Source organism: Oryzias melastigma, linkage group LG7 (genome assembly GCF_002922805.2).
Source record: "Oryzias melastigma strain HK-1 linkage group LG7, ASM292280v2, whole genome shotgun sequence".
NCBI classification, from domain to species: domain Eukaryota; kingdom Metazoa; phylum Chordata; class Actinopteri; order Beloniformes; family Adrianichthyidae; genus Oryzias; species Oryzias melastigma.
The window spans coordinates 4,468,734-4,485,938 of NC_050518.1; the positions used below are offsets into that span (position 1 = coordinate 4,468,734).

At 36.0% G+C, this 17,205-nt stretch overlaps 1 protein-coding gene across 4 annotated transcripts in view; it reads right to left on the bottom strand.

Moving 5' to 3' along the window:
* Positions 1-17,205, bottom strand: part of kazna (kazrin, periplakin interacting protein a) — a 183,220-nt gene that overhangs the window by 40,785 nt on the left and 125,230 nt on the right. Inside the window, exon 1 of one of the 4 annotated variants that reach the window (XM_024292475.2) lies at positions 14,641-14,892. The exons of the other annotated variants lie outside the window; for them this stretch is intronic. Coding sequence (XP_024148243.1) covers positions 14,641-14,734 — 94 coding nt within the window. The 5' untranslated portion in view covers positions 14,735-14,892. Of the gene's footprint in view, positions 1-14,640; positions 14,893-17,205 lie in introns of those variants that run through there. 4 annotated transcript variants of the gene reach the window in all.

The window sequence follows — 17,205 nt, forward strand, 5'->3', positions numbered from 1 at the left end:
TGCTGTTACTCTTCCACAAAAATACAGAAACTCAGAATCCAACGTTGCTTAGGGTTCAACAATTTGTTAGAGCGTGTGGTGGCCACAAGGCAGCTGAAATTGGAGTTGGTTTGAACAGCTGTGGAAGTGGAAAAATTGATAGAGAATGCTAGAAAATGTCTAGAAGGGAGTCATGTTTAGATTGGTTTTTCTTCTTTTGAAAAGGTGGGAGGAATAGACAGCAGGGAGTTTAATTTTGGTTGGATGCCAAAGATAAAATCAACCAAAAGGCTTCCTAGGAATTGTTTTAATCCTTTACCACCAGAGACGTTGGCGGTGACGCCTAAATAACCAACACATTCTCATCCCCAAGTCGACTCATACTGACGTTTGGTTAAGGACCCTTCCGCGTAACTTTTTGGCGTTTTGGGTGTTCCCAGCTCGTCGTTTTTTGACGTGCTGGCTTTTCATAAAATTAAGGGTCCGCAACCCTCAGGACGCAGTTCCGGATGCGGTACCAAACACGGTACAGGACGCGGACTGGCCCTCGGGACGTATCCAGTACCCCAACCTGGTACCGGTTAGCGTCTGGTTTACACCCGGTTCCAAATCTGGTATCGCATCAGGTGCTGGATGAGGGTACAAGTGCTGGGTTCAGGTTACTGGTGTGTCGCAGTACTGGACTGGTTTCGGTTCATGGCCCGGAGGTTGGGGACCTGTGATTTAATAGGAACAGTAAGCATGTAAAAAAAAAAGAGAGAGAGAAACAGAATTCCAGGAAAAAAGTCAAATAGACAGCAGTGCTCTGCGGAGGGAAATTCTTATTTTTGGGGGCTGCATGATGTGACTTTAGTCTGGATTTTTATGCATTTTCATTCAAAAATATGTTGATTAGTTTGTTGAAAAAATTGTATTCTTTTTATTTTTTATAAAATTACACCTAAAACTTTCACTCTATATTGTAAAACATTTTTGGGGTTTCCACAAAAAAATTAATTTGATTTTTTCCAGACATAATTTTCTGTTTTTGCATGATTTATTTATTTTTTCCATTTTCTATTATTTTTTTTTTGTCTAGTTTGTGAATACAACATGGAAAAATGACTACATAAAGGTAGTGTTGCGTAGGTGTGATTGTGCTGATTAAAATGATACTAAATAAGCAAGTAGGTAATCTGTCAAACTGAAAATACAGAAAATTCAAAACTAGACAAAAACTGAGTTTTAGGCCATATGTTTCAAATGGTTAAAAATTAGCATTCTAAATGTACAATTTTGTGTGATTTCATTTTATGATTATTTGCAGATAATAAGTTACTGGCAAATAAAAAAAAATTGATGGGGATTAATCATGATTCATTTTTTTTTCAGATTCCCAATTAATTCGTTTTTTTTTTTTTATCTATTCCCAGCCCTAATATATATATATAGGTGTGTGTGAGTAATTAATTACTTAATCAGATATAGTCACAGTTCTAAAAAGAGTTTGTTCATTGCAAACATGCCCTACCATCCAGATTGCTCTGCTAAAGCCACTTTGAACGTGTTTTGCTGTGAACACAAGTGGGTGTGCTCACAGTGAGGTTTGCTGTCTGAAGAATTTGTCCCGGTCGCGCTGGACAAAGGGACAGCCCACCTCAGGAATGTGTTAATAAGAAAGGGGATGTAAGAGCAGCTGAGGTCAAGAATGTGACTTTGACAGGAGGCAACAGCTCACTTCCTTCTGTTTATTTTGAGCTAAACAACGGAACCACAGCTCAGGCATTAACCCCACATCAACTTAGAGATAAGTATGTGTTTAACTTATGATAAAAGGTCATTTGTTAACTAGATATTTTTATAATTTCTGTTATTTGGCCAACCTGGATTGAAATATCCAAACACACCTCCAAAATCCTGACCAGACATCTGACCCGTCTCAGCTGGCTCATCTTAAGCTGCTTACCCATAAGTCCTAGTCTCTCCAGCCCAGTCTTGCTATATTGATTTCTGGTTTTTCCACCTAATGCCGTTGTGTGCTGTGTCATACTTTTTTAGAATGCTCAAGGCTGTTGCTGCAACTGAGCTGACCAGGACTGGATTGTCATGTTACCAGACTTCAGCCCACTGATTGACCAGAGAGTTTCATTTAAACACATCTGTTGTTGACGCGTCCACTAAAACGCTTACAGTGGATACTTTCTTTCCAAACAAAACCAAAAAGTAGCAACTTCTTTAACTATCTTTCTCGTAAATTATTTTTTTGTTCTGTTTTTGGTCCAACGGTTTAATTGTGCTGCTTTATTAAAAGCTGGAAAAAGCTAAACATAGTTATAGTTATGATGAGACTCTTAAAATAATGAGACAAAGCTGCTACACATACGATGAAGTTTTGGGCAAGCCTATGACAACAAAACACTTGAAGCTGAAAGGTAATCAGATTTCAACTCAAACTGAGGTGTGTCACGGTGTGCAAAGACTATTAAAGAAAAAGGGTCTTTAAACTGGAAAAGCAGACCTCTCTATTAACTAAATCAATCTTGAAGGATAAAATCAAACCACCCTCTGAAGTAAATACATTTTAGCTACTAATATCTTGTTCTTCTGTTTACTGCTAATCAGGACCATAAATGAGAGTTAGATTGTGGCGTCATCAGTAAAGTGAAAGACTCCTTTTGTCTTTGGTTTCTCGTCCCAACGGGCTAAATTACTTTAGTTTTTCAGTCTCCATTTTGCCAAAGCTAATAAGCCTCACCTCGAGGCACTTTGTCTGGTCTAAATCATTATAACTCTAACCATAACTCTTTTGGCTCATAACCATGTCTTGCTTATTATACTAGCAGCTTTGTATTTGGTTAAAAAACCTACCATAGTGAGAAATGGTGGTTATTGGTCTTAAAAAAACTCAACTGCAGCACATTTTTCACAAAAATGTAAATTTAGAATTTCTGCAGTCATTTCTGACTTTAGTGAGAAATAAAGTGGTGAACTAAACTTTTCATGGGTGAAAACTTGATAAACTACTCAATAACTGTATTGGCAAGAGTCCCTTGATACGATATGTATCATGATACAATATGTATCACAAGACTGTACCAGAGACAATGTATGACAATTTTTTGAAAGAAGTATGACTTTGAAACAACTAAGTCTGACTACTAATACATATTTCACATGGATAAAATTGTATAAAATACATTTTCTTTATCTGAGCTATTGTAACTCACATTTAAGTTGTGTTTGCCTATGTACAACTGTTTTTAGGTAAATTAGGACACTCAATATTTCAGCAACAACATAATTAACACAAAGCTTGAATGAGCTTTAAAAAATAGGGTTCTATAAGCATGATTAAGAAAATATTGTGCTATTATGTTCCAACACAATATCATTTATGAATCTTGCAAATGGCTGCTGGATTTATTAACCAAAGAAACAAAAAATAACCTCCATCAATCTATTTCAGTTAAAATTAGGGATGGGTGCCGTTTGGATTTTGGACTTTTCTTTTTTTTCCAGCAGAACTGGTACTTTAAACTGTGTCTTTATATGGTACCCGTACTGTCACAAATGAAACAACTGGTTTCAGTTCCCATCTGGAGCTAAAACTGAGTTATATTTGTCTCATTGAATTCTGTAACAACAGCAACTGTGGGGCTAATGAGTGAAATTTTACCATGAGATGCTTCTCGCAGGATTTTGTTGTTGTTACGGTTCAGTGCTTCACTTGAAATCGATACAAGTATTGCTGAATAAAATATTGTGATATTTCACAGAATTTATATTCCTATACCCATAAATAACTTGTAATGTTTTAATAAAACTATTTTATTGGTGGGGAAAATAAATGAAAAAAACCACAAAAATCTGTTTTTTTCATACATTTAAAAAAGACTTAACTTGATTTTTTTAGAATGCTTTTCAAGTTTTTTAACTCTTGTATATAGATTATAAATATATAATCCCTCCTTTTCAAGAGCTTGATTACATCTATATTTTAAGTAATTGATTTCAATTTGTTCAACAGTAACAAACGGCCACCGTGTCATTCCATCTTAAGCTACAGTCTCTCAGGCTAATAGCATTTCCCCAACAGTCACACATTACATATGGGAGGAAAGGGTGACGCGATTCACCTTGATATGATCTACAGACTTTCACTATTGATCTTGTACACAGCATTTGGGAACGATGGCATAAAACCATTGAATAACTTTCCCTAATTGAGATACAAGAATCATTATTAAAGCTCTGAGTGTCTCCATCTTACACGAACCCTCACTCTGCAAATTCATCAATGTTGTAACGTAAAGCTCTGACTGATGAAGGCAGCCTGCAGCGTCTTCCTTGTCTGGCAGAGCTTTGCTCGGGATCAGCAAGTCAATTCTCATCACCAAAACAATCTCCCTGCATCGCCTGAGGAGACGGCCGGGTCACGGCTGATGAAGAGTAAAAAAGAAAGGAAAAAAAAAACACTTTGCCTCAGGGCACTCCATTATAGAAATCACACTAATATTCTGAATCAACAGAGACAGTGACGAGGAGAAACTGTTATTGGGGATAACATGTGAATGGATTGCAATTTATTGATGAAAACTCTGGAGTGGAGGGTGGGCCATAAGTCATAAGTCTTTGCTGCCCGTAGCCCCATAGGAACTCATCATATACTAACTTAAAAGATTACCGTATTTTTTGCCCTATAAGGCCCACTTAAAAGCCTTTTTTTTTAAATATAGTGCACCGGAGCACTTTATATGCTGCTTACCTCTGGTTGTGTTTACTGATGTTGAAGCAATTTCAAGGGCTACGCGGTGCTCTGTCAAAATGCTTGGTTGTGTATTATTGTGAATATGCTAACGCGGCGAACATTTAGCCTTTTGTTTGTTCATTTATGTTTTACTAAGAAGGTTGAGAGTTATTATAGTCACAGTAGCAATTCTTTTAGCAGTATACGTTTTTTAAAGGTTACAAACAAGGTTGGGAGATTCTAGGTATTGTGAATATGCTAACATGGCTAATATTTAGCATGAGTTATTGAGAACACATTTAATAAAGTCTGACTGACTGACAGACTTATCTCTGACTTTTTTGTCTCACTTTATAGGCTTTATAGTTCAGTACGCCTTATACGACATCATTTTGAAAATAGATCATTCATTCATGGTACGTCTTATAATGTGGTTTTAGTGTAGAAAATAAAGTACATGAAGATATGGAGTACCTAAAGTGTATTTGAGAGAAATAATTGTTTTTTATTAATATGCTACGTTTACACCGGCCATTTGACTTCCACTTAAGAATGTGCCAAAAGTGCAATTTAAAAGTGTGTCTTAGAATATAGTGTTCACACTGGCCGAGTAGGGAGGGGCTTCTTCGCATGTCCATGTCCACCGTTGAACAACAGTTGAACGAGGTTTAGAGCGAAATGTTAATACGGTGCGAATCTCGCAAATCTTTTACCAGGCTTTTTCTTTCAGAGCTCTACTCCACTACATGACAGAATAGGTGTAATGTTATGTAGTTCCTGCTGGGCACAAACTACCAATTTTAGTTTCTCCTTCGTGATCAGCTTTCAAACAGGTGACTTTTCTGTGAATTAAAGGGTCAAAGTTTGACCTGGTTAAACTTTCAACATGTGTTTGCACCTTGAGCCTAAAAATTATCAAAAAAATGTGAACTTGAACACGAATTTTGAACCTGGAAGACAAAAATGTGCACATACGTGTATTTAAATAAACTTTTCATGGAAAGTGGTCACTTGAACACTTGTTGCCGAGGGTGAAACATAGCTAGATGTTGCATTCACATCAGCTCTGTGTGGTGCGATCAAAAACGAGCTGTACGTGGTTTAAGGAACGCGAATCCAGCCGGTGGTGTTTACAACGGACTAGTGCCAGACAAGCAGGTAGCAGCAGTGAGGGGATCATTGTTCTTTTGTTTTTTACTGTTTATTAGTTTTTAGTGTTTACTAGCGCTTGTCCGCCACCTACAACTGGTAAAGGCTCGGAGTGCAAAGTCAAAGCGGTGCAAATCTCGCTCCAGCCTTTTTGTTTCCACTGTTCTGTTTCAATAAATGTCCATCTTAGTGTCATATTAATCTGACTACACAAAAATCACAATTATTAATTTCTACTTGGTGATCATGTTTCCAATGGTTGGCACTTCCGTGTTTTACAAATGACGCTACCCACATGTCACTAGCAAATCCGAGCGCCTGATCGGTTCCAGTGCCTCGATTAAGCGTGAAAATGTTCAACCCGTTGAACATTCAGTGCGAGATCAGTCAATGCCCGATTTGTATGTACAGCGATCATACTTAAAAATGTATGTAGTGACATGGGATCATGGGCATTCCAGACACGGAAGCCCTATATTATCGTCTATGTGTGTTTGCATAGACTTTTAAACGTGAGTCGACCCAAATATTTATATAAGAACACCCAAAAAATTAGTAAGAAATTCTTTTAGCATTAATTGTTACCTTTGTTTCTGATATACCACTTAAAACAAACTCAACAGTTTTAAAGTTTAAACTGAAGAGATGCAACTGCAGCGGTAGGATTAACTCAAATCAAGATATTTAAATCAAAATGTCACTTATTTATGAATTGTTCCCTTCAAGTCAGTCAGTGTCAATCAAGACGTTGGCGCCTTAACATCATAGAATATGACATCCACATGCTGGCAAGCCTATTTCATGCTTCAGGTCCTCAGAGTAATGGGGGCTGAGCGTGTGCAAGAGCACAGCTTAGAACAGAGCTCAAAGGCAGCAAAAAAAAAAAAAAAATGATTGGAGAGAAAGATACGCTCAATCCAGACACATTCTATTACAATCCATGTCTATTGGCTTAAAAAACTATGTGGAAAGCGTCGGCAACACGAGCTGAAACTTGCATCACCGCAGCTGGAAAAACACAGAAAATTGTAAGCACTTAGAAAAAAAAGAGGAAAATATGTTTGCATAAATGTTGTCCATGTATTGTTTATATTCCTTTGGCTACTTCATGAGCAATCATTTAAACTTGTGTTCAGTGTGTCACTATGTTGAATTGACAATCATTTTTCAGAACAGTGTGTGTGTGTGTGTGTTTTAAGCTGGCTCCTATCTCTAAAGTGAAAATCCACAAGCTGAAAGATTAGAGTTCTTTGGAGACAGCAGATAGACAGATGTACGGACTCTTCTGAATCTCTTTTTCATGGAGATTAGCAAAACAATTTCTTGAACTGAAGGAGATATGGTCGAGGTCACGAGGGAAAACCAACCAGATTCGAGATAAGATGCCTGGTATGTAAAAGCAGTTCTGTGAAAGCATCTGGAAACAGTTGCAGATTTGGATGCATTTTTTTAAGCTTCTTGGAAAACACTACAGAGAAAAAGTGTTGCTTTGTAAATACATGAAGGAGAACAAGATGACAAGAACATTTACAAAACTTTAGAAAGAAAATCTGTTCTTGCTTGACGCCATAGCTTGCGCAAAGTTTGTCTTAAAGAAATTATAAGAATTTATTAAAGTTCAGGAACATTTTATTTACTTATAACTTAAAAAAGTTTTGATTTTCCAAATCAAATCTTTACTTTTTTTTTTACTTTTTATCCATTTTATGACTTAAGTAATGTATATTTATAAACTGTTTTTTTTAAGTAGAAAGAAGGATGAATATACACAAATCATTTTAAATTATATAAGAAAAAAAATGCATATTATATAAAATATTCTTCAGTATTTTTCTGATATTCCCGAGGTCATAGGTGTAATTCCTATGATAGAATGAAATGATAGAAATAGAATTGCTTCTATTATTGCTACATATTGTGAATTAAACGATGAATTCTCTACAATCTAAAGAAGAAATATATTTTCCACTAAAAAAAAAAAAAAAAAAAAACACTCTCTCCTTTGTCTTGCAGTTTAATTATAGTGTAAAGCATGGGGTACTCAAGCATGATCTCAGGCAATTCCACTTATTCTTCAAACAGTTAGCTTTAACACGATCCAGTAATCATTCAAACATGTGAAATGATTTAAACAAATGACACAATTACACTTTCAAACCATTGAGTTCTGTCTTCTATGCATCCATTAATCAGCAGAAAACAGATAATTGGACTTTATAAAGACTAATGGCTAAAATCATGGCATTACCAATGAACTAGCTGATAGGTTAAAACAGCATTATTAATGAAGTAAAGACAACCAACTATTCAGGTTTAAAGTCTCCATTTTCGTTGGCATTCTATATGTAAAATGAATTCAGATGGGGAATAAGTGTGTAATATGAGCAGAGAATTATTGCAAAAACTTGCATTTGCAGAGGTTCTTATGACTCAGTTTTGTGCACGGTCTTTGCATTGACGCCCCATTATGCTAATGCTGTTTATCTAGTTAGGAGAACGGTGTTATGGTTTTTCTGTAGACTGCAAAAATGAGACATTTATTTTCAGTGTGTGCTTTCTTTCTGGTTATGTAGTAAATCAAAAACAAACTACAGAGGACACAAACAACCGTGCATTAGAACTCCAGCAGACAATTTATGCCTGCTTATCGTAGATGGTTTTATATTTTATTCATATAAGAATGAGGAAAAACAGTCCCATCATATTCAAACTAAAATCTGCTTGTTAATGTTGGTGCTTTCTTCAGAGATAATTATACATGTAGACTAAAATTAGCTATCTGGCTCTATTGACTTGTTTTCAGAAAACAACTTGTCCATTTAGACATAAGTGAAAAACAAATGTAACACACCAAAAAAAAAAGAATATTTGTTCTTGCATTATTAGTATATATTATAATAACAATGCAAAAGTGTCATCTTCAGAAACCTGTACAGTGTTCACCCGCTTACTCGCGGTTTCACATATTCGCAGATTTTTTTTCAGTCAAGTTACCCCGGTTTGTCATGGGGCTGGGCGATACTGAGCATTTAAGGATTGATCCAATACTAGTCAATATTGCAAATATCAATACCAGTATTGGTATTTTCTGTAAATGTGACATGAACTCCAAAATCTCAATTAATGTTTTTTTTTTTTTTTTTTTTNNNTTTTAATTACTTGATAAACATAAAAAAGAATTAGGAGAAATATTTTCAATTAAATGGAAAACAATGTATCAATATAACAACTTCCTGAAATTAAAATAAAAAGTGAAGAAGGGAATGCAAAAGTCTACAAGCCAAAAGAAACAAGTAACTATGACACAAATATAAATCAAAATGTTTAACAATTAAAAAACAACAGTTAGAAATATGAATATTTTGTAACTTTATAGCCTTTAAATAGCACAATAAAAAAAGTTGAAATTTAACTTGTCAAACATATACGCAGATTCTACGTATTTGCAGAGGTCTATAGTTCTTAACCCCCACAAATAAGAGGAGACTACTGTATCTTCTAACCCAGGGTGGGTAAACTGCGGCTCGGGGGCCAAATGCAAACCATTTAACTGTTTAGTCTGGTCCACCAAACTGGAATAAAATACATATATATAAATTATAATAATTACAATTAATAATAACAATTATAAATAATAAATTACACATACATATACATTTATACACACATACATTTATATATATATATGATATTGGCTCTAAAATGAGAGCAAAAGCCACAAATTTAGAAATACAAATTCCAAAATGTTCTGTTTTCAAGTCATTTTCAGTCAAATTAAAGCAAAGTTTTCATCCAGATTTCATGTTGTTTCTCTCTCTTATGAGGTGGATTACAAAAACACTCCACACATTGTGATTCGGTCCTTCTGCCAAATTTTAGAGTCCTATCTGGCCCACAAGTCTAAAAGTTTGCCCACCCGGGTTTTAGCCACTGCATACGACTGAATTAACTCCTTTAGGTATCTACAGAGGACATGTGGGGCTTTGTTATTGATACCGAACGTGAAGGAATGTGTCTCTGGAGATTGAAGTTTTTGCTGAATTTAAAGATTTAAAGATGATTGGACAACAATTTTTTTCCAGAAGTCCCAAAGCTATGGCTATTTTTTTTTTTTTTTCTAAAAATGAAATTGTAATCATGAACTAAAATGCAAAGTCAGTCAACACCTGTAAAATTAGTTACACTAAACCTTTTTTTTTCAAAAGTAACTAGTTACAGCCTTTTCTTACCATTGAATATTTATCTCAGCGGTTTAAATGTGAGCCATTTTAAACAAAAATAGAGCCGCTGCAGACCATAATAGCAAAGCAAAGTAAAGCAGCCTTGATGTGAATGAGATGGTTCAGCATAGATGTACACACAGAGTCAGGATAGCTGCCACTGTGACAACACAGTGTAATCTTTTAAACAAACCCAACACAGATCAGCAAACATACTCTGCTGCCCAAAATAAAAGCTGCCATCTTGATGAGCCAGTGTGACTGGGATTTGGCAGAAGAGCTCAAATATGGAGGTGTCAAGACAGACTTGCTCCTTTTTGGAATGTTCTGAAAGATTTACAGGCTGAAATCAAAATATTACAGTTGTGAAATTACATTTGTTTAGTTTTAAAAACGAGCGGAGCCTTGGCGGACACATTCAGTAAATAAACTAACAAGATTGAAAAGTCTGTCATTCCAAAATGTGAGCAACCTTTTCTGAGACACGTAGGGAGAGAAATCTGTCATCCATCTATGTAAATTTGATGAGGTGTGGAGGGGAGGACGGTATCTGAGAACAGCTCCACACAGAGGGATGAATTTGATTTGTGATGGTGCCAAGCCAAGGACTCAAATTAATCTTTGCTGTTGCTTTGGAGCAAATGTGATTAGGCATAGAAGTATTCCAAAAGACAGTTAAAAGGAACATAATAAAGGCTCCAATCAGTCTGTCATGATTGAAATAGAAAATGGCTTTACGTGCTCAGGCAGTGGCACGGCTCATGATTATTATAGTTGCTCTACCATTATCCGTGACTTGATTCTGACAGTTAGCTTATTTTATTCTCTGTAACTTGCTCTAAACTGTCACCTGTGTGTGTTACAATGAAAAAAAAAAAAAAACTAGCAGGCAACCGAGGAAGCCTTTCACTGCGTACCCCTCAGGCGGACGTCAGTAAGAAATGCCAATTACACAGCAAGGACCAGAATCAGCCGCTCTCACAATTATGTTGCTACACAGGGCTGACGGAAAACTAGGGGGGAGAACATCAGCTGACAAAATCCCAATAAAATGTCATTATTTAAGTCCAATAGTTTTTGATCATTAGTTGTTAAATCTTGCTAAATTTTATGGAGTTGAAAGAAAAAAGAAACTGATCCTGAGCCTGAAGATCAATAATGAGTAATTAAGTCCAACAATGGCTTAGCTGTCACGAGTCACTCTGGAATTCAATTTGTATCTGCTTTTATGGTAAAAAGGCAACTTTCTGAATATATCACAATACTCAAGAAATTGTTTTTTATCCCCAAGGAAAATTAAGGATTGTTAATATCAGGCAGCAGTGGATGCAGTTTATCTTTTTTTTTACAAGCATTTTTTACATTTTTGTTTACAGTGGTGTTATCCTGTCCACCACTCACTAGTGTGTCAAACTTAAAAAGGAAAGAAAGGTCAGGCAGGTCTTTCAGCTTTTCCAGAGATTCTTGAATGGCTATCGTGCTCCAGACTTTTATGCCAAAAGCATTCAGAGAAAAATATGTTCAACGACATCTGACATCTGTTATAAGCTGGCAGCAGAGTCGCCACCAGTGTGTGAATGTGTGAGTGAATGGGTGAAAGGGTCTGTGACTGTAAAGCGCTTTGGGCCTTTTAAGGAGGTAGGGAAGCACTATACAAGTATACGCCATTTACCATTTATCTTACATATCTGCATTGTGTATTTAAGTAGCATCCTTTAAAAAAATGTGGGATGGTTTAAAACACATGTCAAAGTATAGGCTCGGGGGCAGGCCCTCTGGGAAATTATATCCGCCCTCCTGATAATTTTATTGTTCTTAATGGCCCGATGTTATCTTGCGCTTATTTCTAAGTTGTATAATTTTGACAAAATATATTTTATAGAGAGTAAAATATTGAAATTAATTTAATGTTTAAGTTTATTTACTGTGGAATAATATTCTTGCCTTTTTATTACTCCTGATTATGTTAAAAAGTTAAGATTTTATCACTTTAAAAATTGGAACTCTCCAAGCTTTTTGGACTAGTTTGGCATTTACTCTGATTTTTTAGGCTATTTTGTAATTTAGCTAATATTTCAGCTACAAGCTAGCTGTTTTAGCAAATTTGGGCTTGTTTCAGTTTTTTAGGCTAATTTGAAGTTTGGCTAATATTGACACACAGCTGTTATGGCTAATTTAGGCTTTTTATCAGTTTTTAGGCTGTTTGAAAATTTAGATATTTTTTCAGCTATATGCTAGCTGCTTTGGCTAACTCAAGTTATTTTTTCGTGTTTTAGGCTGATTTGGCATTCAGCTAATATTTTAGCTGGCTATCAGCTTCAGTGATTTCACCAATCAGCTTCAGCATTATCAGCTATCAACTTCAGTGTTTTTAACTCTAAATTTCAGTATCTTCAGCTATCAGCATTAGCATCTTCACCAGCTAAATTCAGCTTACAGCATTCACACTAGCATTATTGCAGGTAATGCTGTGTAGTATCTAGCTCATAATTATGTTAAAAAGTTAAATTTTTAAAGTTTTAAAAATTTAGTTTTAGTTTGTTCAATAAATGTTGATTCTGTTCGGCCCCCGACTAAAGGTGTGTTTTGGATTTTGACCCCTTGTGCGATTAAGTTTGACACATCTGGTTTAAATAGTTTACTGTGGCAGTAAATCCCGAGTTACTTGGATTCCTGGCACAGGATAATACAAGTTAGGGCAAAGACATTAAAGATATCTTTACAATTACAACAGTACTACAATTTAAAGTACAAGGATAGATTTGAGTTTTGTTGAAAACAAGAAAGGCCTATGTTACTTGTGATAATGACATCTATCACGTTATCACAAGGAAACAAGTTTTTGTTCTTGTGATGATAAGTAGTGATGACGAAAAATATCATTTTTTTTATTTTTCTACAATCCACAGAAAAAAAGAAGCTTGTCGGAGAAACTGTCACCCACCAGAAGAACTGAGCCATTCTTTAATCGTGGTCTAACCTAGGAGGAGATTTGTCGATGTTGTCTGTCATAAACAACATCCAAATCAGTCATCGTCATTTAAGAAGGTTGAATACTGAGTTCAGTGACACTGTGCCTGTTGTGAATTTCATAAGTGACCAGATGGGGCAACCAAGCCATCTACATGGTTACAGAATGAGACTACAGATATATGGTGATCCCCAATAAAATTCCACTTTTCAGTGTTCTTGTGCTGACAATAAATATCATCTCGTGGTCTCGCTTTCATGAGAAAAAAAAAAGTGTTTTATTGTGATAGCGAGATCATAAATAAACATTTTACAAGAAAACAGGGAAAACAGACAGGTACCCCCCAAAAAACAATGTCGTTAAAATACAAAAACGTGAAATAAAATTAAAAAAAGAGGACAAAATAAGCAAAGTAGGTTGTTTGTGGCTTTGGTAGAGTTTTGGACTAAAATTTTAAACCAAAACCCAACTTTGATCTTTCAGGGCATTAATGTAAAGGGAGATGCACAAATAAATATTGACACTTGTTCAGGTGAAACACAGTGAAATGGGTCAATCTGAAGTGAAAATTTTAGAAGTTAATAACTAAAGAAAAAAACAACTCTCCTTTTAATCTATACTTTTTTTGTCTAAGATGAAGTATGCTCTGCTTCTAAGGTCACAGAAAATAAAAGCTGCATGACTAATGTCCAGTTCTAGCTTGTGAGTACTAATAACATCTTACCTCGTAATAGCATTGTCAAAGAAACACGACATAAAGATACTTAACGGAGAAAATTCAAACTAAATAGCCACACCTGTGATGATAAATGTTGTGAGAAAACAGTCATCCATAGCCTGCGGTGCGGGGGTTTTGATTTCATTTTGAAGTGACAGCCACACCTCAAAGTTAAGCCTGAAGATTAGTATTAAATGCTTAGAGAACATTACTCTCAGTTTGAGTACTTTTAAGCCACATATATGTGTTGAAAGGAAAAAGAAGAAACCAAAAGGGAAAATGGAGAATGAAGGTAGCATCTGAAATTGTACATTTGTGTTTGGTTATTTTTAGTCTATAAATCAAAGGTATTTATGTAGATTTATGTATGGATTTAGAAACAAAATAGCAAGAAAAAAATGTGTATTTTATGACAGTAACTCTTTTGAATCTTTATTGTTGTTTGTTTCAGTTTGATTCAAAAGAGAAACTGACAGCAGCAGTTTCTGTGTGAATGAAAGATGAGGCAAAAAAGACCATAAACCAAGATTGACCTTTTATTGTGAAAAGATAAGACCTGAATAAAAGACTTCTCTAAAGAAGCTGACATGCTTATCTCTATTTTATACCGCAAGCTATCCAGAAGTCTTCAAAAAGATCAAAGATAAGGAATCCCGGTCAAACACGTGACTACAGAAGCCAATCAGCCGTTGGATAGCTTTCATTTGCTGAGCCAAAATATAGCCTGTCCGTTAGGTTAAAGTCCCCCAACAAAAACATGTGATTTGTTATCAGATGTTTCCACTGACAAAAGGTCAAAACAAAGATGCAGATCACAGCTTGTACGTTAAACCACTGAAAAGTGCAAGTCAGGTCACACTCAGATCCACTGACTCACCCGACTTTCCTTGCTCCCTGTCTGACCTCATCCCCTTGCTGGAGGGGAGATTCCCAGAAGATTCCAGGGTCTGGCTATTGGGTCCTGAACACATCCAGAAGTTCTTGGTTTCCACAGCCACCTTCCTTTTATTCAAAATCAACGACTCCTCTGTTTTCCTTTTTTAAAACGAAGGCTCAGCTGACACCAGGAAACAGATCCATGTGTTTCCCTTTCTGAGTATACCTGTTGAAGGCAGCTCCCACAGGTTCAGTGATACAGTACACCCTGCCCCTCCCCCTCCGTTCAAACAGTCAGAGGTGAGGAAGGGGAGGAGCTCCGCCGGACAGTAACTAGGATTTTCCCACATTACTCAGAGACGCAGGCATGCGCAGACACATGTGGGTGTTGATTCCCTAAACAGACTAATGCATGCGGGCTGCAGCTCAACAGGTCTGCCAGCACTCCAGTCACCTCAAGTTCTGAGACTATTAACCTTTAAAAGTCACTCATTTCAGTTATGATTTAAAAAAAGCAAAACTGTCTGAAATGTGTTGAAATTAGAGCCAAATTCTACTTTAAATATATTCAAGTGTTGTCCTTATTTGAGAAATTAATCCAAAAAAATTAGTTTTGCATTTGCACCCTCATGCATGTGAATTCCTTCTCACCTCAGAGATGTGTTAAGGAGGAGGTGGCTGAACGAGAGGCCGAACATACAGCAATAATTGGAAAAAAGGGCCCGCTTTCACAGAACACTGTTAATCATGTGCATTCATTAAGATTCATGTGCGAGAAAGATAAAAATAACTTTTTTTTTTTTAAAGTTGACCTTATGGCTTTAAAGTTCTGCAAAGTAAACACACACAGTTAGCAAAGAGGGGACCAGTACAGAGGAATTAAGGATCTTATTTTGGTGACACATTATTTTTTTATCCCGCAAAATACATTTTACATAAAACTTAAAGTTCAGTATGACAACCAGAAATGTGCTGTAAATAGTTCACTTGTGTTTCCAAAACAATAACATCTTAAAATCTATATTAATTACATGAAGCCCAATAAATTACATAATAGTACAATAAAATACAGATAGAATTATTGTGAAATACTCCAACAGGGCAGTTGGAGGCTGAATCCATTCTCAACCCAGATTTGAAAAAAGCCAAAAGAGGGGGCGGGCTGGTGGAGCCAGACTGAGTGGCGGAGGTGTGGCTTGGATCTACAGTTAGGCTAGCTTTACGTAGCATATGCAGAGTCTTCTATATGGGGAGTGGTTTGTCATTGTTGTGTTCAATTAAAAAAAAAAAAAAAGGTGGAGAATGGTAGCGGAGATAGTGATGCAAGTTTCTCCACACAACTTTTGGAGGAGGTTGAGGATTTTGTGTTTAAGCGTGACCTGTGATGCCTCAGGTGTTAAAGGGTTAAATGTGCATGAGGGAAATGAGCATTGCCTTCAAGTCATTGTTGCTACCCACGCTGATCTTCCTCCAAGCTGAAAATAACCCTCTGGTGCAAGTTCTAATTAGGACAGATAAGATAGTGACGCCGTCATGTTGTGAATGTGTGTGTGTGGCTATACAGTGATTTTCCTTCAGGATAACATACAGCAGGTAGCGAGCTACTCAGTTTCATTGTACAACATAATTGGAATTGAATCATTGGCTTTTGTTAGAACCTATTGTTCCTTCTGTAGCTGCAATATCACTCCATAAAAGGTGAACAAACACCTTTTAAACCACTGAGAAGAGCGCCTGAATGCAGCCAAGAGGAGAAAATACCTGGAATAAGATGCTGGAATGCACTGATTTAGTATTAAAACCAATCACTGACCAACAGCTTTTTTTAAATAATCAGGAAACAACCAACGAAACAATCTAAAAAGGTGTTCCTAATTAGACACTTCATGTATTTTAAGTGTTTTTTTTCCCATTTGTTATGCAGAAAACGAACCAAGAACAGCAGAATCCAATTGGAAAATAAAAATAAAATAATTCCATTAACTTGAAAACAATTTAATCCCACACTGATATAGCAGAGACTTGATAACACAGCACGGCTGAAAACAAAAACATGATGCTAAAGTTGGCTTCAGATTTAGAGGGGAAATTGAGGGGAAACTTGAAATGTGCTCATTGAAATTTGTTACATCAAAAACTCACTAAACTTTATAAAGAGAGCAATAAGTTGATAAAAACACAATTGCTAATTTATGGTAATTTGCTTTCAAATTGAGAAAATTAAAAAAGGAAGAACTTTTGAAATATATTGTGACATTTAGTCCTATGATTGATTCTTGATAGATATGCACCAAAAATCAATCTTTTATTTTTGTTTGAAACGTTATAGTCATCCTCCTTTGGTGAGACGTTGCTTCAAGGGTAGAAAGGGGGCGCATGTTGCAAGACTGTCATGGGCACCAACGTGCCTGGCATCGTGTATCGTATCATATCGTGAGGTATTCAGTGATTCCCAACCCTTACAAAAAGACATTTTGGTCATAGTCTTATCCAGCTTTTTTTACTGTTTAAAATATTTGTCTTATGAAACTGAAATGTCATACACCACCATGTGTTTTTTTTTTTT